The sequence below is a fragment of the Hyaena hyaena genome, unplaced genomic scaffold (genome assembly GCF_003009895.1).
Source record: "Hyaena hyaena isolate Hyena2069 unplaced genomic scaffold, ASM300989v1 scaffold_248, whole genome shotgun sequence".
NCBI lineage: Eukaryota > Metazoa > Chordata > Mammalia > Carnivora > Hyaenidae > Hyaena > Hyaena hyaena.
The window spans coordinates 1,002,041-1,029,946 of record NW_024080881.1 but is presented as its reverse complement, the minus strand read 5'-3'; the positions used below and the strand labels follow the sequence as shown (position 1 = coordinate 1,029,946).

Below are 27,906 nucleotides of genomic sequence, written 5' to 3'. Positions count from 1 at the left end.
CCTGCCGGGAGAGAGTGCGTGCGGAAGAAGGTTTAAACTCAGAAGTTCTCAGAATTTACTTTTATTTCTCCAAAAGCTGTTTCTGTGTCTGGTCCAGGTAGAAGAGTCACGAGGCCGCCTTGCGTTTTCAGAGCATCTGCGTCCACCACCCGTTCGCTCTGGACTCTGTGTGTCCTTGAGGCAACAGCGGCTTTCTTCCAGGGAAGCTCCGCTCCGAGTCGGGGTCCAGCCGCACCAGGCCTTGCCCGCCGGGCCACCTCTCTTCCAGCCTGCTGCCTGCTTCCTCCGCTGGGCAACAGCTGCGCTTTCATGCGAGGGCCGCACGACGGGGACGGCGGGCGCCCCCTCAGATCCTGACCACCTGGACGGCAGCACACGGACTGCGCGTCCCCTCCCCGTCCGTGGCCCGCTGCCCTCTGAGGAGGAGTCTGCCGAAGGTGCCCCCCACCTGCCCTTTGGTGAGGCGCCCGGGGTTCACGCAGACACAGCCGAGGACGTCCTGGGGAGAGGGGAGGCGCCAGCGTGAGAAAGCTGGGATCGCCTAACCCAGACCCCAGGGAGGGGTTTGTAAGATGGAAAGGAACCCATCTCGGGTCTGATCTGTTAACTGCTTAGTGGAAAACCCCGAGTTCCTTGGGGGCTTCGGAAGCAGGACGAAGGTACAAACGTGACCCGGGGGCTGTTCTCCAACGTGGGAGCTAAATGTTTAGCTCCTGAGAGGAACCAGCTCTGGGCTGGCAGGAGGGGTGCTGGTGGGGCGGATCCCCTGCGATGGACCCACCCCCGGGGGCGGCGGCAGACATGAGAAAGAGCCAAAGGGCTGAAATGCCCTTGGAGGTCACATCCGAATTCAGGGGAGGGGGGCAGGCAAGTGCACGTGTGAAACCTCTCCAGGTCACCTGACATGGCCCCATGTGACAACCACTGTTTGAGGGCCTTCCCACCAGCCCTGGGGCTCCCGGGCCGGCAGACAGCACCATGCCACGGAGCGCTGGGGAGCAGGGGGATGCCTTTTACTTAAACGTTTTACTAAGAGATTAGGCACCCCCCTCCCCCCAACAAACGGGGCGAGCACGGAGAGCGAGGACCAGCGGTCTAGAAGGGCAAGTCAAAGAGCAGTTCTGGCGTTTCTGGGAAAAAGCAGAGTCCGAACCCACCTTCACAAAGTATTTCAGCTCTGACGGGATAATGAAGATGTCTGGGGTGACAGGCAGCTGTGCGTAGGTGTAGAAATTCTCATAGTCAATGGCCATGTCTTCCTGGGGAGGGTAGAGCGGGTAGTAGCTACAGGGATGGAGAGAAACGGTCAGCAGCGGCTGGCCGGGGGCCCCCCTTCCCACATGGCTTCTCTCCGTGTGTCTCTGCTTTCAGATTGTCCTGCCCGCTCCTCTGGGTTCGGGGGACAGAATGCGGGCTTGTCAGGACGGGGTGGAGTTCCCTGGGAGAGGCCCAAGGAAGGCACCGCCAATCAAATTGGTCAGAGCTCCGGGCCCTGAAGCACGTCCTTCATGGTCGGTTATCCCAGCGAGCGGACTCACCTCCTCTGGGTCAGGATGTGCTTGAGGATTCGGCTGAGTCTGTCTGAAGTTCCGGAAGAACTGGGGAAGGAAGAGAAGCAAGACACGGAATGCAGAGCCCTGATTTTCAGCTTCTGTTTCTCCCTGGGGAGGACTCGAGGATTTAATAAACTAGGGGGAAATGGCGTGGCCCGGGCACAGTGATGGGAGGGTGCCTTGGGGAAGTTCAAAGACCCACCCACAAACAGCCCGGTCTCTTCCCACCTGAGAAGGGGAGCCAGCCACCGGGCTGTGAAGGGAAAGGCAGGCATCCCTTCTGACAAGGTCATGGTGGGCTGGTGGCCAGGACCATAGTGTGCAAGAACGGGTGAGGGGCTCGCCAGAGCACAGTGGGTGTCCAGTTGGGGCAACCCCCACCTCAAACCTCAGCCAGCAAGTGCACAACCATCTCACCCAACACCCGAACTATTTCACGCTCCTTCCAGCCATGGGGGACCCGCACCGCCGGACCTACACTCAGCAGGCGCAGGGGGCCGGAGAGCCGGCATCCCGCCCACGGGCCCAGAACCGCTTCTCACCTACTGATCTCCTCGGCTCCCATGTGGAACAGCAGATCCGTGGACGTCAGGCCGAAGACCACTCCATTCAAGCAGAGGCTGCAGGGCTCAGACACGAACCGCACTCGCTAAGTTGAGGGGGCGAGACAAACATTTGTGCATCAAAGCTTAAAACTTCTTCCCCATGAAAGTGGGGGTGTCCCAGGGGCTGGGGAGACCACCGAAAGGGGGACCTGACCAACAGAGTAAATCACAAATACAGTTGCTTGTTAAAAAGAGAACTTTAAGGGGCGCCTGGGTGGCTCAGTTTGGTTTAGTGTACGACTTTGACTCAGGTAATGATCTCACAGTTCACAAGTTTGAGCCCCACGTTGGGCTCTGTGCGGACAGCTCAGAGCCTGAAACCTGCTTCAGATCCTGTGTCTCCCTCTCTCTCTACTTGCTCTCTGTTTCTCTCTCTTTGTCAAAAATAAGTAAACATTAAAAAATTAAGAAATTTTAAGAAAAGAGAGAAGCCCTATCCATGCCCCAAAAAGGCAGCCCCCCCCCGCCCCCAGGGGGCAGAGCTGGGTCCCCTGCGGCACATTGGATCCGGGCTGCCCGCCGCTCAGGGAAGGGATGCTGGTACCTTCACGTCTTCCCGAGACAGATCGGAGTAGCTGAAGGGTGGCTGTGGGTACACGGACTCATGGTGCACGTCCCTCAGCGACGGGACAAAGACGAGGTGGGAGCCGGAGCTACTTTGCCAAAAACACACCAGAAGGGGGAGAAAAACGAATGCGGTTGAGTTGGAACAGCTGGACGACAGACTGAACGTGTCACAGCTGGATACGTGAGCCTGCATCCGGGGAGGAACGTCAGAACGGAATTCTAGAAGGAGAGGTGCTGTTTCCCATGGGACACTGCGAGCAAAAGCCGACTCGTCCTCACGTCCGCCCTTCTACCGCCACGAGGCTCCGGTCACCGGGGGCATGCTTCCCCCTGGCTCCGTGCAATGCTCCACGGGGCAGAGTGGGGCCGTTCGGTGGGAAAGGGGGGAGATGATGGGATATAGAAAACCTAGAAAGATAAGGCTCAGACGAGGCCCGGAGCCCGAGCTGAACCCCAAGTTCTGAGTCTTCACACTACGCGAAGGGACACGGCTGCGGGCATCAGCCTCCCCAACGGGGGCTCCTTCCCAGGGCGAGGCCGCGTGGCCTTTCCCATTCGGGGATCAGACTACCGCCTCCTGACACAACACTGGGTCCGAATTATGGAGACAGGAACACTTTCCGGGGGGTGGGGAAGAACACGACCGGCCTGTCCCCGGAGCCGGCCCGTGCCTCTCACGTGGGGAAGCGAGGCCCCAGGTTTTTTCTCAGCAATCCTCTTGCTGAAATGACAGGAGTACTTAACAGCAATAGCAAAAGCATGGATCTCCTCTGACGCGTCCCTTTTCGGTGGGAACGGGGGAATCTCTAGGGTACAACATGTCATCGAAGAAAAACCTTGAACTCTGGGAGCCAACTGTTTATCCTCCTCAGCCACACAAAAGAGGCAAGGGGGAAAAAAAGTCCGGTTTCCTTGGTCCCCTCAGCTGTGCTCGGCAGCAGGGCCTGCTGTAAACCACACAGGCGCAAAGTGCTGCTTGGGGGGCATGTTCAAGACCCGCCCACGGCGCCCACGGCCATCTCCCTTTCTCGCTCACAGCCGCTGGCCTCCCCAGACGCAGGAGGGATAAAGGTCTTGTGACTGTGGTTCCATTCGTCACTTGTCTGTTATACCTGCTCAGAGTGTGAACTGAGACTTTTGCAACAGATAACGAGGATCCTGAGACCACAGGCACTTTGCATGTTATGGTCCCTCTGACGTGGAAAAGCGTGTGGTCTTTTCCCAAGGCCGGGGGGAGGGGAGAGGGGGGAACCTGAACGGGACTCGCCGTGCTCCAGACCCCAGGGGCTCAGTCTGTGGTGGACACGAAGGGTGTGTGCAGCTGACCCCGCTGTTTCAGCGAAGGTGCTGGAAGAGCAACAGTTAAGGAGAAAACAGCCCCGCCCGCTCATAGTTATGAAGTGGCTGTAGGGGGAGGGATCAGAAAGAAAATTCCAACTATGCTGAGCATTGCAGAGCCCTCAGGCAGCACGGGGGGAGGGTCCCCACGGCCCCCGCTCTCCAGGGAGGGGGTGCTTCCTCAGTAGTTCGGGCTTTCCCTGATAAATCGGCTCTGTGCTCTGCGGTTCTGCGCTCTCAGGAATACAAATAAATCCCCGCAACGAGGAGACGCTTATATACAGTTTGGGGAAGGGTGGGCGGCTCTCCCAGCCCCAAGGCGCACACTGGCCCCAGATGAAAGTGCCTGGCGGCGCTGGGCACTCACCCCACAGTGACAATGCCCCCTTTGTTCTTTGTTTGTTCCACTGCTGTCACCACCACACGGGGCGAGGAACCAAAACCAGAACCCGATGTCACAGGGACAGCACCCAGCCCTCCGGGGCCCTGCTCTGCAGGCCCCTGTCCATCCCCAGGGGACCCGACCGATCGAGGACACCAGCCCTGCTCCCGGCTATCAGGGAGTAGGGGGGAGGTCATCGGGGAGAAGGAGCACTGGGCGCTCTCTGGGTCTGATGAACTCAGGTCAGGGTCACCGCAAACGTGGGAGGCGAGAGGGCAGCCACTGGTATAACCCTCATTTGCGGAAGCGAGGGGGGAAGGGGAGACCCAGGCGTACTTGGGCGGTCACTGGTGCGACTCAAGTCCCGACTGGCAAGTTAGATTAGTGGGTGTCCCCCACCACCCAACGTCCCTGAGGTCTACCGCCCCGGCCACACTGCGCATACAGGAAGGTAGTATTACGACTAATCGACTCCGGGATCAGTTCTCAGGGCGGGTGGGCGGAAGGCGGCACATCTGGTGTTGAGAAGCATCTTTGTTACAGACTCGTTTTTAAAAGCTTAGCCTCAGGAATGTGTCCTCCTGAGCTCGGCTACAGGCAAGCAAATCCCTGGGGGAGACGATCCATCACCTACGCCAATTCCTTTCAAACCCTGGCGCTACAAGGGCAAGGACAGGAAGTGAGGAGGTCAGCTTCCTGAATCGCTTCCTACATGCAGCTCCAGACTCTTCCTGCAACAGTCCCCTTTCTCTCAAATTAGAACCGCTCATCTCTCTCATCACCCCTGGGACCTCTCACCGTCCCTTCCCCTCGGTGTATAGCGAGGATCCAAGGTCCCTCCCTCTCGGGAGTTTCTACCACAGCTTCCTGGCCGTCGGCAGTGCCCCTCGAAACCCGGGGAAGCTCCGACTCCGGGGAAGGACTTGGGCACACCCCAAAACAATCACTCAAGCAGCAAGATGTTTGGGGCCCCCGGGGACTTTGTTGGGTAACTCATCGAACGCTTCTCAGAATCAGCTGGGAAGATTCCCATGGAATGAGTTTACACAAATGCGAGCGAGAAAAAGGAAGGAAGTAAAAGAGCAAGCGAGGGAAGAGCGAAAGTCCACGCAGCCCTTTCCTGTCAAGTGTGTTTATCTTTGCGTTTTACAGAGATGCCTCTTAACCCGGCGTCGGTGCGCTTGAGGGTCAAGAGTTGGATGTGATCTCTGGTCCCCGAGGAGGAAGGGGGCAGGGGCTACCGTCACTCTGCAACAGTTTCAGCTTCTTACTGCGAAGCCCTGGAGAAACTAGGCAGCTTAAGGTTCTGCCCAATGTTCTGAATTCTGACCTTCGTGTCCCTTCGATAATCGTCCGCAGACACTGCTTGAAGACGTCTTCAAATGGACTTGTCAGCAGACAGTTCTGCGAGAGAAGAAAGGGTAGACGTTGGCCTTTCTTCAGCTGCCTACCACGTGAGAAGACCCCAGGGGCTGGCTGTTGAGCGAGGAGCTGGAGGGGATACAGAGAGGAGACACATCTCCGCCCTCAAGGAGCGGAGGCTACAGGGGGCAGGGGAGGAGATAGGGGAGGAATTCATCCTCTAGAACGTAAGCTGAGAGAGAGACTAAAAGGAAAAGCGTCTCGAAATCCTTTCCATGGAAGGTACAACATCCAGAGACAAAGGGTAGGAGGCACCAACTCTCGGCCACCAGATGCCACGGGAAGGGCCATTTACGTTTTATGCATCAAGGGACAGCATGACGTGGGTCACAGAGCTGAGAACAGTGGCATGGTGAGGCGCTGTCACACGTGCGGCTCCATGACCCACGGACACGTGCATCTGAGCTAGCGCACTATGCCTCTGCGTCCGGTGTCACAGGGGGCCACCAGGACTCACAGATTTGTATTTCTCTCCCCCAGCTTCCAAACGGCCTTGGCCTTGTGTGCCGGGGAAGTGAAGCCTTCCAATTCCGCACCTTTGCAACAATGCCCTGCTACAATGTTTTCCTGCTGAGCCACAGGGAGTAACTGAGGTTTGTTACAGATGCAGCATAAACTCCAAAATCTGGGAGTAACAACTGAACGCAAGATTCCAGCATGTGCCCATCCCAGGCCCCGTCACTTACCTCAACCTGTTCATGCTTAGCATCCAAGAAAGGTCCAAACTGCACATAGGCCCGAAGGGAGAGAAACAAAGGTGTCAGAACCACACCATGTCCATGAGCACCTCACACACCCTCCTAGCAGTTCTCTGCTGGGGGAAGGCTGCACGTGGAGCCCCGGACAGGTAGCAGATGGGGTGGGGGTGCCCAGCTGTGACCCGGATGGAGGGAGGCTGCCTCCTACAACACTGGGGCTTTTTCCAAGTTCTCCTTCCCAGTTTTCCTTGGCCCGCCCTCCCGCCCACCGGGGAAGCTGTCCCAGGAGGGCTTCCTACCAGGATGCAGACGTCTGGCCGGTCACGGTTGATGACGGCAATTAGATCGAGCAAGGGGTCGTACGTGATGCTGTCGGAGGTGGTGTATGGCCCACAGGCCACCAGGACCATGTTTTGCTCAAAATCTAAGAGGGAAAGGATCATAAGGTGTTGATTAGAAGAAAACAGAATGGTGGCAGAAAGGACAATTAGGGTGAAAAAAACACCACAGGATTCAATTAATTGAGTCTCTGTGTACAACTTTGGGAATCCAAGAAGATCCCCTTTCCATCCTCAAAGAATATTCCATCAGCTGCCAGAGACAGGGAAGCACGCGAGTAACCAGAGTGTGACCTGCAGTTTGCTAGCGGCGCATGTGAGCGATGGGAGGAAGCAGCAGTCAGGAGAGAAGGGATCAAGGTGAGATTTGCTTATGCGCTTCCTCCGTTTATTTTTTATCGTGGTAAAATACACACAACATAAAATTTACCATCTTAGCCATTTTTTTTTTCCTGAGAGAGAGAGACAGCATGAGCAGGCGAGGGTAAGAGAGACACAGAATCCGAAGCAGGCTCCAGGCTCTGAGCTAGCTGTCAGCACAGAGCCCGACACGGGGCTGGAACCCATGAAACGTGAGATCATGACATGAGCCGAGGTTGGACGCTTAACCAACTGAGGCCCCCAGGTGCCTCCATCTTAACTGTTTTCAGTGGCAATAAACGCAGAATGCTGTTTAACCGCCACTGCCATCCAGTCCCTGAACTCTGTTCTTGTCAAACTGAAATTGTTCCCTTTAAACACTAACTCACCCTCCCCAACCCCGTTCTCCTGTCTATAACTTTGGCCGTTCTAAGTATCTCATATAAGTGGAATCATACAAAATTTATCCTTTTGTGACTGGTTTATTTCACTGTGCTTATGCTTGTAAGTAGGATTTTCCGGGAGCAAGGGCGAGGCGGTCCCCCAGAGAGCGGGTGGTTGCATGTGCTTGGTGTGAGGGAGCATTTGGTGGGCCAGTGTGGCTGCAGAACGTGGTCCAGGGAGGAGTCCAGAGGGACAGGCTGGGTGTGAGGCTCGGAATGGGATTCCCATGAGGGGCACAGTGTGGCGTCTGGTCACCTGTCACGCACTGCACGTTTCCTCCCAGCATCGGCTTTCCTTTGGGAGAGTCCGCCCCCTTCTCCATAAGGCAGTGTGTGTGTTGGGGGTGGGGGGGTGCAGATTAGGTGTGCTGTCGTCTCCTAGCCTCGAGACAGATGTCTGGCCGGTTTAAGCCATCCACACTCTTCTCCCTAGTTCTGGAATCTTGAGATGAACTATCCAGGAACAGGAAAAAGAGGGGAGCTGACCTACTCCAGCCAGAGGGGAATTCCTGCTGGCCGGACACCTCGAGTCGTGAGGCCCTTCCCTGCTTCTAAGTCCGCGTTCCTAGCCACCTGTCCTATCTGTGAGCCAGCTGGATCCCCAACAAATTTCCTTTTTAAGTTAGTCCACACCAGGTTCGGTAGCTCACACTGACCAACCCCACGGAAGATCCGTGGCTTCTTAATGTGTTTGAGCTTACCGTGGCTGTTGTGACAATGATCACAAACTCAGCGGCTTAAAAACAGCACAGGTTTATTTTCGCAGGTCTGGAGGTCAGGAGTTCTAAAACCAGTGTTGACAGGCCTGTGCGCCTTCTAGACGCTCCAGGTGAGAACTGTTTCCTTGCCTTTTCCAGCTTCTAGAAGCTTCCTGGCATTCTTTGGTTCATGACTCCTCCTGTATCTTCAAAGCCAGTAGCCTACGATTTCTCTGATGTGGATCATTCTGCCCTCCCCCTTATAAAGACCCTTGTGATTGCACTGGGCCCACCTGGTCAGTCCGGGCTAACCTCTCCCCCTCCCCCCGATTCCTACACACATCTGCAATGTCCCTTTTGCCATATAAAGTGACATTGTCACCCGTTCCAGGGACTACATGGGGGCATTGCTTGTCTCCCAAAGCAGGAACCCCATGAAATGGGATAGAGAGTTCAGGGAGAAGAGGAAGTTCCATGTAGCGACAGGGCAGAGACAAAGTTAAATCTGGTTCTGAGGAGCCTACAGGCGACGTAAACCCTGGAGTAAATAGCAGCTGGATGAGACCCACGTCTCATTCTGTCTCCTTGAGTGCCCAGCCCAACACCCTGGTCAAAAATGTTTGTTAATAACCGATTCCACTGTTTCCAAAAGCTTCCCTGGTACACGGCAAGGGCTCCAGGCATCTCGAGTCAACTTTGTTTCACCACCTGAAGTGGATCTGAGATCACTAATGTTGCCAGAAACCCCTATCTTCTGATAGGATGTGCAATGTCATAAACTCCTAAACTGCATTCCTGGGTCTCGGTGGTCTCCAAGAATGACGTCACACACTATCAATGTGCGGGGGTGAGGGGGGAATACCCGGGGTCAGCCATCTCTTTGTGAGTTCTCAACAGTCCTCTGCTTTGCTTTCAAAAATGCTTTGAATTATTTTGAAGCGGTCTGTTAACACTTTTTATCCCCTTCCCCTCTAGATTAGCTATCAAATGACTCTACGCTTCCTTAGAAATTTGTCTTTTTTTTAATTTTTAAATTTTATTTAAATCCAAGTTAGCTACCATATAGTGTAGTAAAGATTTCATGAGGAGAATTCAGTGATTTCTCACTTACATATAACAGCCCCGTGCCCATCCCAACCAGTGCCCTCCTTAATGCCCACCCCCCATTTAGCCCATCACCCTACCCAACACCCCCTCCATCAACCCTCAGTTTGTTCTCTGTATTTAATAGTCTCTTCTGGTCTGCCTTCCTCTCTGTTTATATTTTTCCTTCCCTTCCTCTACGTTCTGTTTCTTAAATTCGTCTAATTTTTTTTACTGTTTTATTTATTTTTGAGAGAGAGAGACAGAGACACAGCATGAGCAGAGTAGGGGCAGAGAGAGAGAGAGAGAGAGGGAAACATAAAATTTAAAGCAGGCTCCAGGCTCTGAGCTGTCAGCACAGAGCCAGACATGGGGCTCGAACCCACGGACTGCGAGATCATGACCTGAACCGAAATCAGCCACCCAACCGACTGAGCCACCCAGGCGCCCCATAAATTCATCTTATTTTTAAGTAAACTTGTTATTTTGGAATAACTTTAGAAACATACGAAAGTTGCGAAGACAGCACCAAGTTCCTGTCTACATCTGTTCCGAGGCCCATAATGCCGACATCCTGACTGCGGTGCATTTGTCAAAACGTAGGGATTAACGCTAGCTTACTACTCTTGGCTCCTGACTTTATTTGGGGTGTTACTAGCTTTTCCACTAATGTGCCTTTTCTCTTCCAGGATCCCACAGTGCATTAGAAGAAATTCTTTTATATAAACGATTCTTATTTTTTCTCTCATTAAGTAACTTCCAGATACAAATGGTGTGCATGCCTCTTGCAGCCGGAACCCAGGTGGCAACGCTCACTGGGCTAGGAACCTGGGCTAGGAACCTGGCCCTCCGCGAAGTGCCCCTGGGCCACCCATCTGCCGTCACCCCTGGCCTCCGCAGGGCGCTCCCAGGCAGCCTCTGCAGTTCTCTCAGGGCCTGCGGAACCTGGACCCTCGTCCACCATATTCACGGCTAGCAAAACAATGTTCGGCCCCAGACTTACCTTCGTCCTCTTCGGTGGGCTGATAAAACGGAAGCGGCACACCCTTAAAGACAGGAGAAGAGCTAAATTGAGGCCTTACCCCAGGCACCATCTTTGGTTAAAAGAAGGGGTGGCCCCTGAACAGGTGGGGAGGGGAGGATAGCACTTGAGGGGGGGAGGGAGGGCTGAGATGTCTAAGAAAGCAGCCTCAGTCTTGCTCTGTGGAACTGAAAGCTCACAGACCTGAGCACCCGCCATTCTTCTACGTGGCTGAGCGGCAAAGAGATCCACATGATGGGGGGGTCACGGCCAATCTCATAGTATAACATCCAGCAAAGAGCGGGAGCAAGACAGGCACCTGAAGTGCCAGCTCGCTAGGCCAGGACCGCACAGCAGGGAGTCTGAGACTTCCCAGCGCGGGGGTAGGTAAAGCAGGGCCTGTGGGCCCAATCCGGCCACTGCCCGTGTTTCCCTGGCACACCGCCACCGCCACCCTCGCTGGCTTACAGGTGTCTATGGCACTTTTGTGCCACGGCGGCAGAACTGAGTCACTGTGACAGAGACCATATGGCCTGTAAATTAGCCCGAAATACAGAAACGGTTTGCTGGCCCCTGGCCTAGAGGTAGTTTCCCATTTTATAGAGAACTGAGAAGCAAATAGCCACAGCTAGGCTCTCAAGGAGGATGGGTTTCCGGGACAGTCAGAACTGCATGTAGTGCGCCTGCAGCAGAAGGGGAGGGGGGGCAACCGCCGGGGTACCTCGTACAGTTTGGTGGCGATAAGTTTTCTACCCGTGGTGTTGATTCCTTCCAGAATTACGACCTAGAGGACGAGAAACAGAACGGGACATAAATGATAGGTCAGCAATCAACTATTTTGATGCAGTTAAGAATCATTAAGTATCGGGGCGCCTGGCTGGCTTAGTGGGTAGACCATGAGACCCTTGACCTTGGGATTGGGAGTTTGAGCCCCATGTTGGGGGTAGTTTACTTAAAAAAAAAAAATTAGGTACTAAGTCCAGCTGTCTCATTTTATGGTTGTAAATGTGGGGGTACTTTTTTAGAAAACAAATTAAAGGGGCTGGGGTGCCTGGGTGGCTCAGTTGGTTAAGTGTCTGACTCTTGGTTTCGGCTCAGGTCATGATCTCATGGTCTGTGAGTTTGAGCCCCACATGGGGCTCTGTACTAACAGTTCAGAGTCTACTTGGGATTCTCTCTCTCTCTCTCTCTCTCTCTCTCTCTCAGCCCCTCCCCTGCTTGTGCTCTCTCTCTCTCTCTCCCTTCTTCTCAAAGTAAATAAAAAAGTTAAAAAAAAGAAAGAAAACAAATTAAAGGGGTTATATTAGTAATAATAATTATGCTCTATACAGATGACCTAATTTTTCATAACGATCCTATGAGCTAAGAACTATTATTCCTCTGTTAAAGATGAGGACACTCTGGCCTCAAGAGGAAAAGGAATGTGGTCAGAATGACACACCTTATGGGGTGGAGCTGGACCCTGGCAGTGGATCCCAGAGCCGAGGTCAGGGCATAGGGCGGCGGGGGGGAGGCTGGAATCCCCACGCTCCTGGGCCTGGTCTCCAGCCATACCCCCTGGCGCCACAGGCTGAAAGTGAGAGGCAGCCGGTGACGGAACGCTTGTTGCCAGGGCCGCAGCCCACCCCACGTACCACAGGGTAAACAGCCCCCGTGCACCCTGTCTTACCTGTCCGGGAAACAGAGAATATTCTTTGAGCTCAGATAAATCCACTGGAATTTGAGCCCCTGAGGAATGTTCCCGGTCTCCCTCGAGAATCACAGACTTGCTGTTCAGCTTCCCGTTGGTGTCACAGCCAATCTGGCCCAGCAGAGTGACAGGCTCCTACCGAAGGTATAACACAAGAGTGACAGTCTTTGGGACAGGAGCCCAAAACCTGAGGTCAATAGACTAAATCACAAAGCAAATCCCAAACGGCAAATATTTTTTTTTGGGGGGGCATCACACTGACAAGAATCACCACTGCCTCTCAGGGCAGAAGAACGAACACTCAACTGGCATTTGGTCTGTCTGTAGCACCCCCCTCACCCCCATGTTTGAGCCCCTCTGAGTGGTGACCTAAACTCGAGCATCAAGGAAAGGGAAACGTGCACCCTCAGGCAGCCCACCGCACCTCTGGAGAGTTTCAACTATTAACAATAATAGCTCACATCTACTGAGCTCACGGAACATCAGGCACTGGTCTGGTCGACAGGCTTATGTGTATTAACCTATTTAATTTTCACAACAATGGTGGAGTGGATACTGTTATTGTACTCACTTTACAACCGAGAAAAATCAGCCCAACAGGTTACATAATTTAGTCAAGGTCAGAGAGTGGGTAAAGTCTGGGTCTGAAGTTTGGCTCCCGAGCCAGATCTTTAACCATATAATGTATCGTCTCTTAACAGGAAGTTCTTCTTTGAATTGAGCTGAAATTTCTCTCCCCGGGGCTTCCTCCATCCTGTTCCCACTCCTGGGGAGCCGACTGAGGAAGTCTAATCTTTTCCCACAAGATCCTGCGTCCCCTGTCCCCTCCACTACTTCCTCCCAATTCCTCCCAAACTTCCTTCTGTGACATGGCATATCTTCCTCAATCGGCCAATCTTCTCTGAATGCAAATAATGACAGAGACACCATAATGAATGTTGTAGAACATATTCCCCCTTAGATTAAAAAATGTTTTAGAGAGAAAGCACTGGCCCATAAGCCAGATGAAATCACAATTAAAGATACTATTGGCAATAGCTGGTCCATAAGGCCAACGACCAGACTAGGGGGGACTAGGTGTCACCGTTTCTGGAAACCCTATCCTTGCTGTTGTCCTCACATCCCGATAATTGGATGCTTCTATTTGTGGGAAATCTCCAGGGGGCTACCTGCCTTACCACTAAAAGGAAAAGGCCTCAGTCTTTGCGTTCAAGCCCCTAATCCAAGTGTAAAGAAAATGACTGTCTCTGGTCATAAAACCTGAGAGCTCCTGAAAGCTGTTCTTCAGTCAGTTAAAAAGTACAACAGTAACTGGAGAGAACTAATAGAACAATTCTTACTTGAGCTGGGACCAGAACGGGAGTAAAAGCCTCAATCTGGTAATGTTCCTTGAGTTCACTGCCGAGTTCTTCGATCTTACAGATCAGAACTGAAATCCCAGAGGGGAAAAAGTGTTGTGTTTAGGACATTCCACTTGCCAAGTGGAGAGAATACCGCACGCTGCAAGATATTAAAGTTAGTCATTTCACAGAAGCAGGACGGTGTCCAGGATGCATTTCTAAGTGGCCTTCCATTCGGCCACCTAGCGGGTGGCAGAATCCCTACCTGAGAGTCAGCACGGATTCCCCAAGACCCGGCCTTCCTTTCGTGTTGGTCATCAGAGAGGTTTAGGGGGAGCCAAGCCCAACCTGGGGTGTCTTCCATTTTTTACAAGGAAGAAACTGTAAATGTCTTTGACCTTGGCTTCTTCTACACGGTTCAAGCGGCTGTCACTGGGAAATGGTTACGCACTTTCTCTTTAGCACTTTTCTCAGTGATGTGGGAGAATTACTGAGAGCATGTCTCATGTCCCTCCACTAACACCTACCGGCTTCCATATTAAAAGGCAACCTTGGGCTTGTTCTCCCAGCCTCGCTAAAGCTTTGGTACTCACTCTACATCTTTTCAGGTGTTTTTATATTCTCTGGAACTTCTTTCTTTCTTTCTTAATACATTTTAAAAAATGTTTTATTTGAGAGAGAGAGAGAGAGAGAGAAAGAGAGATAGGGAGGGAGAGACAGGGAGAGAGAGTGTGAGCGGGGGAGGGGCAGAGAGAGGGGGAGACTGAATCTGAAGTAGGCTTCAGGCTCTGAGCTGTCAGCACAGAGGGACTCGAACCTATGAACCATGAGATCATGAACTGAGCCAAAGTCGGACATTCAACAACTGAGCCACTCAGACGCCCCTCCAGAATTTCAAAGGGAAAAAGAATCACCTTCTCGAATATCTGGAAGCTTCTGAAACATTGATTTGTAGCTCCCGGTTAGTGCCTCCGGACACCCCAAGACCTTCAGGCTGAAATTGCTGGCCCCTCCTCTTCCAGACCAAGACACTCCCTGTGCTGAGCCAAAGGAGGTAACCACTTCTCCGCGGTTACTTCTCGAGTTGTATTTCTGAGAGCGAGTAGCACTGATTGGAAGCAAAACAGATAAATGTTACTATATTCATATCTAAAGAGGGAGAGGAATAAAACGAGGTCACCTTTGGGAAGTAGGGACTGGAGAAACATCAAGCTGGCCTCACATTTTATAAATCTAATCAGCTTAACGGGGTTGGACATACCCAGACCTTTAAGGAATTTCAGGAATGAGGGTAAGTTTAGAGACAGAGCCAGATTTTAAAGGATTTTTTCCTGGCTTAAAATGAAACAAAGCAAAACCAAACCAAACCAAACCAAACGCTAAACTGATTAAAAAACAAGTTTCAAGTACCACCTTCTTTTCTTTCTGACGATGTTTTGTTTTTAGCACTTATTAGAATACCATTAGAGCCTAGCTGCGGATAAGCCCAAAGTTGCTGCCTACGCCTAATACCTCACGATGGAGTTCGAGGTAGACACCCCAATAAAACACAGTTAACAGGAATTAATCAACGTTCCCCAGTGTCTACGAGGGTGGAGAGGGAATGAATTCGGTCAGTTGGTGAATAAACATTCCCATTCTGCAAGGCTCAACTGACGAGTCCTCCTATTTCTGCTCACTGACGGGCAAACAAGAACGCACGAATGTTGCCGGACAGCTTAGCTGGCCTCTAATCCCCTGGTTGTGCACACAGCTTACAAAGGGGTCGATTTCAAACGGTCTTCGTTTAACGCACCGGGACCCTGCAGGAAGCAGTTTTACGTGGGCGACATTGCAACTGGCACTATCAGTCCGCATTTGACAGACAGGCTACAGAAAACGAGCTCAATTAATCACCTCGCTCTCCGGGGCCGCCTCTACCTAAACAATTTAGAAGTTACTTTCATTAATTACCAAACCGGTCTCTGACGTCAGCTTTATTAGTGTGCGTTTAAAAAAATGCCTGGGCAGCGCATCGCCAACTTCTCAGGGCTCCTCCCAGAGCAGCTCCGAGGGACAGCTGTTGTCGCGGGCCCTTTGATGCCACGATGTTTCAGGCGACTGCTTATTTAGAGATTATAACCGCCGTGGTAGTGCTGGTTCAGCTCATGAGAACCAAGTCTCTACATTATGTTTCTTTTTTTTTTTTTTAATATTTTTTAACGTTTATTTATTTTTGAGAGAGAGACAGAGGACGAGTAGGGGAGGGGCAGAGAGAGAGGGAGACACAGAATCTGAAGCAGTTCCAGGCTCTGAGCTGTCAGCACAGAGCCTGACGCGGGGCTCGAACCCACAGACCGGGAGATCATGACCTGAGCTGAAACCGGATGCTTAACTGACTGAGCCGCCCAGGCGCCCCTCTATGCCAAGTTTCACAGATGCCCTTGGAAGTCTAGAAAGCTCATGCCCGAAACCCGAGAGCAGGAGTGGACCACACTGGAGTTAACTGCCCTTCAGAGTCAAGGCCTGCTCATCCTGAACGACTGTGATCACCTCCTTCCTAAAGAGGAGCTGGCAAACCTCATGCTCTGCCGCATCTGGAAGACGTGACCGGAAGGGCAGGCAGTGACCCCCGACGGCCAGTATTTCCCTAAATGCTTAGCCTGACTGTTCCTTAGCCTCATCCTCATGTGGCCGCGCCAAAACCTTTCTCCGACTCTCCAGGGCCCTCACCTACAGGACTCTCCAGGGCCCTCACCTACGGGACTTTCCAGCAAGAGACAGGTCATTTACAAATTTCAACAAACCCACACGTGACCTTCGTGGCTTTACGTATGGAGGTGGCAGCGGGGATAAAAATGCCCATTAGGTCCGTATAGATTCACAGTGACAAGCAACTAGCTGTAACCTGAGAGGGGAACAATAAACAGGTTACATAACATTAGGAACACAGGGACGTGCTTTTCATTTTTAAAAATAAATACTTCAGCTTAAGAGGAGAAGAAGAAACCCAACAACACATGAACCAACAGAGGCAGGTGGGAACCTATTCATCTCTACTGGCAAGGCTCCTAAGACTGCAGGACTTCTGAATAGGTAGGTTGTTTTCCATCGAAGATCTCAGTTCCTGATCTAGGAAATGAGCCTTAGAAAAGGGGGTGGAAAGTGAGTTTCCTTAACTACTGGAAGACACGGTAACTTTCCACACAGGAAGAGAAAGAAGGCAGTGAGGGCAGGGAGCAAAGAGACTCTCGGCCAGGCACCGCGGCGGTACATGCCCACCCGCATTTAGTCGGGTTGCTCCGGAGAGCCGGCCACCCGATGACCAGAAAACGGGGAGGGCACGCCTGCTGTCTGGCAGCCGGGTTAATTCTGACCCGTACCTCGGAGAGAAACTCGACGGCGAGAGGAGCTGATGGGGGCTCCTAGTAGACGCCGTCCTTTTTGTTAGGGGGGTTTCTGGGGTGGTGATAACTCGCTTCTGAGAGCCCTAGGAACAAAACAGAAAACAGAATCTCAGGCACTGCAGATCCAAGTTGCTAACTGAGTGTACGCGGCCCCTTAGGAAGAGAAGCGGGTGCCCACATGCAGGGCACAAGGTAGGACCGGGTTGGTTCTGTTCTTAAGGCCCCACCTCCAAGCATAAGGCCACATGGCCATCTTCAGCAGGTATCCCCAAGATCCATCAGAATCCCGTCCCCATTTTGAAGGCAATAATGAAAAAGTACCGACATTTCCCAGAACAAGCAATCTGTCCCGTCCAATTGTTCACGGGGTTGTTCTCTTTTCCCACCTCTAGGCTTTAGAACAGCTGCTGAGTTCTGCAATGCGCATGGCTTTGACCTGTGCGGACACGGTTTCCTCAGAAGGGGTGGGACCGCGTTACTACTCACTTTACAAAGTCCACCGCACATTTTCAACATCACAGGTGGGCACGACTGCGGGCACATAACATGGCCGCGCTCATAGCAGGAGACTATTTAGCAAACACCTCACTGACGGGTCCCCTCTGTTTTCTGGATTTTGCTCATCAACAAGAATCCAAAGATATGCCCAGGATGGAGGATGAAGCTCGTAGCTCAGAGATCTGTTGCTCCCCACAGTCTAGAATAGCCGACTGTGGCAGAGCAAAGACAAAACTCTTGCTGGGACCACAGCCGGGAGGCTGGCGGGTCTGCAGAGGACTCCCTGCCCTTGGGCTCCCCCTGGCTGTGGACGGAAGTTATGCCACCACAGCGGTCTGCGGGGGATGCCCCGGGATGGAACTTAAGAAGACGGACTCAAGACCATCATTAAGTAGCCGAAATGGAAATTAGATTTTATTTATGTATTTATGTATTTATTATTTCTAGGAGAGAGAGAGAGAGACAGCGTGAGCAGGGGAGGGTCAGAGAGGGAGTCACAGACTGAAACAGGCTCCAGGCTCTGAGCTGGCAGTCAGCGCAGAGCCCGATGTGGGGCTCGAACCCACGAACCGCGGGATCATGACCTAAGCAAAAGTCAGATGCTTAACCGACTAAGCTACCCAGGCGCTCCAGAAATTAGATTTTAAAAAGACCCTTATGCTACCACTATTTTATATAATAAGCATTTTTTTCTTTTTTTTTTTTTGCGCCCCTCTGCTTCCTGTCTGCCACTGGAGACCTTTGTGGCCCAATCCATAATAACCATTTTTATTTTTTATTATTAAAAAATGTTTTTTAATGTTTTTTACTTATTTCTGAGAGAGAGAGAGAGAGACAGTGTGAGCCGGGAAGGGTCAGAGAGAGAGGGAGACACAGAATCTGAAGCAGGCTCCAGGCTCTGAGCTGTCAGCCCAGAGCCTGACGTGGGGCTCAAACTCATGAACCAGGAGATCATGACCTGAGCTGAATTCGGCTGCCCAACCGACTGAGCCACCCAGGTGCCCCTGGAGTATGTCAAGAGAAAAACTGTCTGTCTCCTAGGACGTGGGGAGAGGATGTTACTCTGGGAGGGGTGCCTGGGTGGCTCAGTTGGTTAAGTGTCTGACTTCGGCTCGGGTCACGATCTCGCGGTTCCTGGGTTCGAGCCCTGTATCGGGCTCTGTGCGGACAGCTCGGAGACTGGAGTCTGCTTCGGATTCTGTTTCCCACTCTCTCTGCCTCACCTCTGCTCATGCTCTGTCTCTCTCTGCCCCCAAATAAATAAACATTAAAAAAAAAAAAAGAGTGGGAAATAGTGGGGGAGAGGGAGAGAGGCAAACCATGAGAGACTCTTGAATGCTGAGAACAAACTGAGGACTGATGGGTGTGTGTGTGGGGTGATGGGCATGGAGGAGGGCACTTGTGGGGATGAGCACTGGGTGTTATATGGAAACTAACTTGACAATAAACTATTTGTAAAAAGAAAAAAAAAAAGAGGATGTTACTTTGGGAGATGATGCAGTCTCAAGGGGCTCGTCCTCAGCCCTCGTAGCGAAACCTGATCGTGTCAACAACCCAACTCCAGGTAAGCTTCTAGGGGATGCACTCTAACCGAGCTCACGAGATCTACCCACACTACACACCAGTAGTCATTTGCAGCAAGGAACACAAGGGACCAAGGGCACCACATTCCCAGGTCCCGGGATGAGCACATTCTCACGCCTCACAGAAACCCACGTGACAGCCAAGGATGTCACTTTATTAATTTAATAGAAATATGACACTGGTAGCATGGGAGCTTCAAATCCTCGGACTAACACGTTCTCTCCCTGTCAGGCAGGGCGTGAAGAAAGCCAGACCGTAACCACAGGATTTGTGGCGAGCATGGAGGCGAAAGAGTAGCTGTCGACTGCACAAATAGTTAATGATTGGGGCGCCTGGGTGGCTTAGTTGGTTAAGCGTCTGACTTTCACTTAGGTCATGATCTCGCGGTTCGTGGGTTCGAGCCCCGCGTTGGGCTATGTGCGGACTGCCAGCTCAGAGCCTGGAGCCTGTTTCAGAGTCTGTGACTCCCTCTCTCTCTGACCCTCCCCTGCTCACGCTGTCTCTCTCTCTTCTAGAAATAAATAAAACATTAAAAAAAAAAAACCCAAATAGTTAATGATGATAAACTAAGGCCACTGGAACATTCACCCCCTATAGCACAGGTACGTCTGCCCCTCAGACCTGACAAGGGCCTGGCGACCGCACTGTGGCACCGTTCGTGTGGGAAAGACCAAGTCTGGCACTGTGACTACTTTGTCAGGAGGCCACCACCGTGTGGCCCAGCTCCGATCAAGCACTTTCTGTGTGCCAGCTTTTGCTCTAAGCATTTAACATTTCTCTAGCACGACCCATACGGTGTCTCCCCTGGGCTTCGGACACATTTCATATCGTTTGCTCATTTCAGTCCGACTTACTCAACTCTGATTCCTTGGTCACCAAGTATAAGTCATAACTGAGCCCCCAAATGCCTTTGTAGCAGGAACGGGTGCCCTCGGTAGGATGTCTTCTGCACTAAGTCAAGTGAATTTGCATCTGATCTATGTGTCAGTCTAGAGCTGGGTTACCATGAGTCAGTCCCCAAGAACATGATCAACTCTGGACATACGGACAGAGCAGATACATTCTGGAGCTGTGAGGTGGTCAGTCAGATCAACACGTGGCAGCCCTACTGGGTCCCGCAATTCTGGTTGGTCCTACACAGGGAGCCAGGTGACGGTGCTTATCCAGAAGAGATGTCCTTCAACAACTGCCACTGTGCCAGGCTCTGGGCAAACAGCAGCGAATAAAGCAATGTGTCTGCAAGGAGGTTCCCTTCTTTTTTTTTTCCTTCACATTTTTATTTGTTTTTGAGAGACAGAGCACAAGCAGGGGACAGGTAGAGAGAGAGGGAGACACAGAATCTGAAGCAGGCTCCAGGCTTGGCACACAGCTTTCAGCACAGAGCCTGACTTGGGGCTCGAACTCACGGACTGTGAGATCAGGACCTGAGAAGTCAGACGCTTAACCGACTGAGCCACCCAGGGGCCCCAAGGAACTTCTGTTGTAAGGGACTAAAACAAAGAAGTAAATATATAACATATCTCATGGTAATAGGTTCCACAGAGAAAAGGAGAGGAAGAAAAGAAGATGGAGGGAAAGAGGAGGGGCTTTCTCTAGGAGGCAGGTTTGTTCTGTCGGGGGGCACAGGAGGTGGACATGCGCGGTATGTCTGAAGGGCAGCAAGACCACCGGAGTGAGGAGGAGGGTGGGAAGGCAAGGGAACAGGGCCAACTCAGGACAGACCCTCACACCCCTTCCGCGTGTGATCAGGGAAGATGGGAGAGCCGGTGGAGAGCCGTGAGCAGGAAAACCTAGCCTCACTGGCATCCGAAGGGAGCACGGGGCGCCGACTGTTGTGTGAATTGCGTAGAGGTGGACAGAGTGAAGGAAGCCAGGTCGGGGAGCTGTCCCGCTCACTCGGGGGACGACGGTGCTGTGGGCCTGGCGGGGACAGGTCCCACTGGACAGGGGGAGAGGGCATGGATTCTGGAAGGAGGCCCGACAAGACTGGCAGAGGAGGTGGATGTGGGGCGTGAGTGAGAAGGAAGACTGGGGGAGGTCTCCGGGGTTCCTGGCCTGGACAAATACGAGAGCGGAGGTACCTTTTAGTAAGAGGTGGGCTCTAGCACAAGCCCATCTCGGGGGGAAAGTCAAGTGCTGGTTTCAGATCTCTTCCATTTTAAGCTAAGGGAAATTGCACAAGTCCACGGTCTGGGGCGCATGCCTATTTTGTGCCAGCAAGTCCACGGGGCACATTTTTAGCTTTCCTGCTGGCCACAGGCACCCCGCAACTGCCCCCCTTCTTTCTCACAGTGTAACTTACTTTGAAAAATTAAGGCTTGCTCCACATTTGAGTTTCTACACATTTACTGTAAGCTTCTTGAGGGCAGAGCCCAGTTCGTTTCATCACCACTGTTTACCCAGCATCCAGAACAGTGCCCAGCACACAGCAGCTGCCCAGTAATGAACAGAAGCATCGTGACTGTGTAGCTAAGGAAACTGCAGCTCCGATAAAACAACTCGCCCAAGGTCACCTAGGTGTCTTGACTCAGGCGTTGAGGGCCATGCTCTCCACTACCTTGTCCTACCTCTCACGCTGGGATCCAACGCCAGAACTGGATTATTCGATTATAGGACTTGCACCGGATACAACACCCTGTAACTTTTACAAAGAGTAATTATGGAGAAACTGTATTTATAAACACTTCGTGATCCGCTAGGATAGCTTCACGGTCACAAGGACTGCCATTATGTAAGCGTATCTATGCCTGAGATGGGAAAGGAAGACATGGCAGGAAGACGCGATTCGTCTGCTCCCTCAGAACTTCAAACGTCGCGACAACGTTTGAATGTTTTTATAAGAGAGAAAACAAATGCTACGTATAGAAAGCATTTCCAAACACTACACTCACCTTAGAGGGTGTGGTGTAAGAATTCAAGAGGGTCTCTTCTTCTTCTTCCACTTCAATTCTAAAAACAGTGTTTAAGGAAAACAAGCTTCCACCCGAAATCTAAGGCACTGGTTGATTAAATAAGAAACCTACTTAATAGGTACTTAAAAAAATTATTTGTGTGAGAGAGAGCGAGCAAGAGAGAGAGAGAGAGCGCGCGCATGCCTGCAAGTGGGGGAAAGGGGCAGAGGGAGAAGGAGAGAATCCCAAGCAGGCTCTGTGCTCAGCACAGAGCCCAACATGAGATCCCACAACCCTGGGATCATAACCTGAGCCAAAATCAAGAGTCAGATGCTCAACCAACTGAGCCACCCAGGCGCCCCGGTAGGTACTTTTTATTATTTGTTTTTCCTTATTTTATTAAGTTAATTCATTTATTTTTTTTTTTTAATTTTTTATTTATTTCTAGGAGAGAGAGAGAGAGACAGCGTGAGCAGGGGAGTGTCAGAGAGAGAGGGAGACACAGACTCTGAAACAGGCTCCAGGCTCTGAGCTGGCAGTCAGCACAGAGCCCGATGCAGGGCTCGAACCCACGAACCGCGAGATCATGACCTAAGCGAAAGTTGGACGCTTAGCCGACTAAGCCACCCAGGCGCCCCTCATTTATTATTTCTGAGTGTGCGCACATGCACGAGTGCACATATGCACACACACAAGTGGGGGATGGGCAGAGAGAGAGAGAGAGAGAATCCGATGCAGGGCTCGAACCCACAAACCATGAGATCGTGACCCAAGCTGGAGTCAGATGCTCAACTGACGGAGCCACGCAGACACCCGTTATTTGTTTTAAAATTACACAAATTATGAAATAGAGCACGTGGCTTGATGCAAAGACCTTCGGAAGAAAAGGATACAGCTCTTGGATGGAAATAATGTCTCTAGCTCCGGCGTGCCCACCATCCCTGGAGGCTCTGTGTGGGGCTTTGGGCAATCTTTTGCTCAGACACTGAGGAATAAACAATAAGGAATATATTATTGCTTGGTCAAGTAACAGAGGCGGCGTTTTTCACAGCCATGAAGTAGTAACAGGCATTCAAAATATCACATAGATCTAAAATTTGTCAAAGAATTAAGATGCAAGATAGACTAAAAACAAAGAGTTATCCAGTGACTTACTAATTCTAATAATAAAACCAATGATTTGTTGACGACCTACCACCTGACATATACTGCGTTAGGTGATTTACACCCACGCTTGTTTAATTCTTCCAATAACTATAAAAAAATATGGGTTATTAGAACCCAAAGAAGAGGAAACAGAGGCCCAGAATCCAGACCTGATTCTAACGCCCATGCTTTCCTCAATACATCACAACGCCTTCCCTCAGGAGCAGAAGTGGAGAAGTTCATGATTAGTTTCCTTACATGTTGTTCTTACCTCATGCTCAAAAGAGTTCAGGATCTCTGAGGTCAGGCAAACTTTACCTGTGCTGGTGCAGAAGGCTATAACCTCAGTGGCCATTTTCTCCTCGCTCTGCCCGTACAGAATGCACAGCTCTACCACTGTAGGAAGGAAAATTGGACGGGTAAGAACTCAGTTCATTTCTTGCAGCCTTCCCCTTGAAAAGTGAAAATAATCCTCTATTTATTCAATCAATATTTATTCAGCACCCACTAGGGCCAGGCACTGTTCCAGGCATGAGAATATAGCAGCAAACAAAACGAATCCTGGTCTCCACGAAGCTTACTACTGGAGACAGAAAACAAGTAAAATCTGTAGTATGCTAGACGGTTAAGTGTGCTATGTAGAAAGATAAAGCTTGGGAAGGGATCAGGGGGTCGTGGGCAGGGGGTGGTAATTTTCAACACAATGATTAGGGCAGGCTTCATTGAGGAGGCGGCACTAGAGTGAAGACCGGAAGTGAGGCGTGCAGTATTCAGGGAAGGAGCTTTCAAGCAAAGATCCTGATGTAGAAGCAAGATCAGCAAAGCTACTATGGCTGGGATACAGGGACGCAGGAGACAGAAGGTGAGCTCAAGGGTCAAGGGCATGCAGATTGCTGGCCTGGTTAGTACTCTGAGCAACTTGGAAAATCGCTACAGAGTTTGGACAGAACAGTATCATGATCCACCTTCCACTGAACAGGATTACACAGGATGCTGTGTTAAGGGTAGACTAAAGGGGACAAGGGCAGATTCGGGGGGGCCAATTAAGAGAGTCATGGCAGGGCGCCTGCGCGGCTCAGTTGGTAAAGCGTCTGACTCCTGATTTGGGCTCAGGTGACCATCTCACAGTCGTGAGATGGAGCCCCATGTCGGGCTGTGCGCCGAACATGGAGCCTGCTTAAGACTCATTCTGTTTCTCAAAACAAAAGAGAGAGAGGGACAGAGAGAGAATTATGGCAAAATGCAGGTGAGAGGTGATGGTGGCTTGGATCAAGGTGGAGGCAGTGGAGGTGGGGAAGAAGCGGTTGGACTCTAGGTGGGAAGCATCCTGAGGGTAAGGCCAGTGGGATTTGCTGATGTGAAGAAAAAAAGGAGTCAAGGACGATGCAGCAGAGGAATTACTGGGAAGACGGGGAGGATATACAGGAGCTTGGTTTTTAGACACATACAGTTTGAGGTGCCAATTAAAAACCCACTGGAGGGGCGCCTGGGGGGCCCAGTCAGTTAAGCGTCCGACTTTGGCTCAGGTCATGATCTAACGGTTCGTGGGTTCAAGCCCCGCATCGGGCTCTGCTGACAGTTCAGAGCCTGGAGCCTGCTTCAGATTCTGTGTCTCCCTCTCTCTCTGCCCCTCCCCTGCTTGCGCTGTCTCTCTCTCTCAGAAATAAATAAAACATTAAAATAATTTTTTTTAATAAAAAATAAATAAATATCCACTGGCAGTTGGATGGACCAGCCTGCAGTTTTGCAAGAGGTCCAGGCTAAGATATACACCTGGGACTCATGAGCAATGAGATGAAAAATATGGGATGAAAAACCACAAGAGCAGCTGGGATCAATCACTAAGGGGCTCATTTGGGGCTCAGGACGAGCCTGAGAAGTGGTGACAGCCAAGGTAAGAAAACGAGGTGTAGTGTCTAAGAAGCTGAAGAAAAACGCGCTTCAAAGGTGACATGACCATCAAATGCTGCTAATTTGAGACAAGGACTGAAAATTCACCACCGACTTTAGCGAGGTGAAGGTCACTGGTGACCTTGAGAGGAGCAGTTTCAGCAAAGTATTGGGGGTGAAAAAGCTTCCTCAAATGGGCTTAAGGAGGAAAAAAAATCGAAGCTAATATAGACAATCCTTTTGAGGAGGTTTGGTATAATTGGGGAGGAAAGAATTGGAATGGGGCAGGGCGGGGGGTCGATAGAATGTTTTAAAAGCGGAGTAAGGGGGCACCTGGGTAGCTCAGTCAGAACATCGGACTCTAGTTTTCCACTCAGGTCATGATCTCGTGGCTCATAAGTTTTTGTTTAGTTTTGTTTTTAGTTTTTTAGTGTTTATTTATTTTTGAGAGAGAGAGAGATAGAGTGTGAGCGGGGAAGGTACAGAGAGAGAGGGACATACAGAATTTGAAGTAGGTTCCAGGCTCCAAGTTGTCAGCACACAGCCCGATGTGGGGCTGGAAACCAGTGGCTCATGAGTTTTGAGCCTCGAATCCGGCTCCGTGCTGACAGTGCAGAGCCTGCTTGAGATTCTCTCTCTCTCCCTCACTCTCTTCCCCTTCCCTGCTCTCTCTCTCTCAAAACAAATAAACTTCTTTTTTTTTAAAGTGGAGCAAGAATCACATTTCTATGCTATTAGGGAAAACACTCTCAGAGCGAGAAAAATGGAAAACACTTAAGAGTTTAGAATTACTGGGGTGATGTTCTTTTTTTTTTTTTTTTTAATATTTTAATTTATTTCTAGGAGAGAGAGAGAGCGTGAGCAGGGGAGGGTCAGAGAGAGAAGGAGTCACAGACTGAAACAGGCTCCAGGCTCTGAGCGGGCAGTCAGCACAAAGCCCGACGCGGGGCTCAAACCCATGAACTGCGAGATCATGACCTAAGCGAAAGTCGGACGCTCAACCGACTAAGCCACCCAGGCGCCCCTACTGGGGTGATGTTCTTAAGAGGGTGAGAAAGAATGGGATTTAGGACTCAAATGGAGGGTTTGGATTTTGCTAGGAATATGCAGAGTTTATTTATGGCAATAGGACGGAAGGAGAGGTAGGTGGGAAGAAAGAATGGTGGCAGCTTATGGAAGTTTTCCAATTACTTCTATTTTCTTGGTGAAACAAGAAGTTCATCAGCTTTTGAGTGGGGCAGAAAGATGTTAAAAGGAGGAGAAAGTGGCAAAAACGTCATCCAGGACACGCAGAAGGGAAGAGATCAGGGAAATACGGTCTGACCGGCAATGTGAGAGTCCCCCTGAGGCTAGTGATCATGAATTCAAAGCCTAGAGTTCCAACGCCACTACCAAAGTAGTTCTATGAGATGCAGGCAACAGGCATCTTGGAAAACAGCGCACTGGGCATCTGAACGTGGAATATTCTGGCATCTCGTGATAAGTCAACATGTTTGCATTCTGGTTTTATATATTAAAAACAGCTCTTGCCCCAGAGCCTGACCAATGATGGTGAGCACTGGACTTAAGGAAAGGAGACTGGGGTTCAGAGACCAGCTCAGGCTGGTCTCCTTGTCTGTTTCTCCCTCGATAAACAGCTGACAAGCTCCCCACAGTTCTAACCAAAGCTCAAATTCAGTTCTCGGAACCCAGCTCAGGGGATTCACATTTGCACAGGCCATCAACAGCTTTGCTGGGAAACCGCGGATCAGCAGTTTAAAGTGAAGGCTGGAAAGGGAGGAGCCAGGAATACAGAGCCACACTGCAAGCCCCCCCCCCCCATCTCTCGCTCAGTTCCGGAGGCTCAAATAATTTCCCAGCTCGTGCCACCGGGCCTAGTCTGAACCTGGCATGTCCCAAGTGCACCTTTCCGAAACTGCGCTGATCTAAAGCGGTGCTTCGCATTCCTATTTTCGAGTTGGGACCCGAGATTCCGCTGCAAACATTTCCAAGGCCCCACATCCCAAATCGCAACACCTGCCTTCACTCTTCATCTCCCACCGCCCAAGAGGTCCGATCTAGGGGAGGTGGGGCTTGGAAGGTCCCCCCTCCGGGTTCTACGTGACTCGGCACACGGAGAGCGAGCGTGGAGCTCCGCTGGGGTCCGGGGCGGAGGCGAGGGACTCACATTTCTCAGCCAGAGCCTCATCGCAATCCACGTCAAAGATCTGCAGCTCCTCCACCAGGCGCTCGGCCGACACGCTCATGGTGACGCGGGGGGCGGGGGGTCGGCCACGGGCCGGGCCCACCGAGCTCGGTCCGGAGTCCAAGAACCCGCGGCGTGGAGATCGATGGGCAGGACGAGCTTCCCCCGATCGTTTCGCCCTTTGGGGGACCGAGACGTAAGGGGTCGGAAGGTCCCAGGCGTCAGTCACGGCGAAGCACTTTACTTTAATTGGGAGAAGCCCCTAAACACCCGAAGGGAGGAAGCAGAAATCTCGTTAACTCGCTCTGCCTTCCGGGAGAGAACGTCCAGCTTCCTAAAAGCTACGGCGGAGCATCTCAATGACTGGAGCAAAACAGCGATCAAGGAAAACCCGCCAAATGGTTTGCGCGGAGCGCGCATGCGCAACGCCCGGCTTCAACCCCGCCCCTTCCTCTCTGCTTCCTTTTTCCACCTTCCCAGGCGTCGCGCGGGGCGCGTGCGCACAAACGCCAACGCGCCCTCCCGCGCGCTCGCGTCCCGGCCCGGCGGTCAGCCTCACCTGTGGCGGCTGCGCAGTTGCCCCTCGTAGGGCGCGGAAGCTGGGTTCTCGCGCGCGGTGTCCTTGACTCGCGTGATTGAAATCGCGTCACCGTGCCAGTCGCGGTGGCTGTGTGTTTCGGGCACCGCCTGCTGGGCTAAGGAAGCTCGGTTACGAAAGTTGGTCACTCTTGTGTCGTGCCTTGGTGCGCGGGCGCTGTTGTGGGTACGCCCGCAAGCCTCCCAGACCC

The 27,906-nt window shown here is 51.7% G+C and overlaps 1 protein-coding gene across 2 annotated transcripts; it reads right to left on the bottom strand.

The window, feature by feature from the left end:
• Positions 1-45: 45 nt before the first annotated feature.
• Positions 46-27,906, bottom strand: POLA2 (DNA polymerase alpha 2, accessory subunit). Of its 2 annotated transcripts, XM_039244882.1 has the most exons (19): positions 27,678-27,906; positions 27,101-27,380; positions 23,315-23,439; positions 22,791-22,882; positions 21,898-21,955; positions 16,901-17,007; positions 14,453-14,646; positions 13,539-13,627; positions 12,178-12,333; positions 11,230-11,292; positions 10,491-10,533; positions 6,865-6,989; positions 6,554-6,592; positions 5,776-5,849; positions 2,703-2,811; positions 2,096-2,202; positions 1,539-1,598; positions 1,158-1,284; positions 46-499 (listed from the first exon to the last, which is right to left on the bottom strand). In XM_039244882.1, exons 2-19 carry the CDS (start codon positions 27,177-27,179, stop codon positions 347-349), a joined length of 1,800 nt encoding a protein of 599 aa, XP_039100813.1. In that variant the 5' UTR covers positions 27,180-27,380; positions 27,678-27,906; the 3' UTR covers positions 46-346. The 2 variants fall into 2 exon arrangements, with proteins under 2 accessions (XP_039100813.1, XP_039100815.1); XM_039244884.1 differs by lacking the exons at positions 27,101-27,380; positions 27,678-27,906 and adding an exon at positions 26,819-27,029.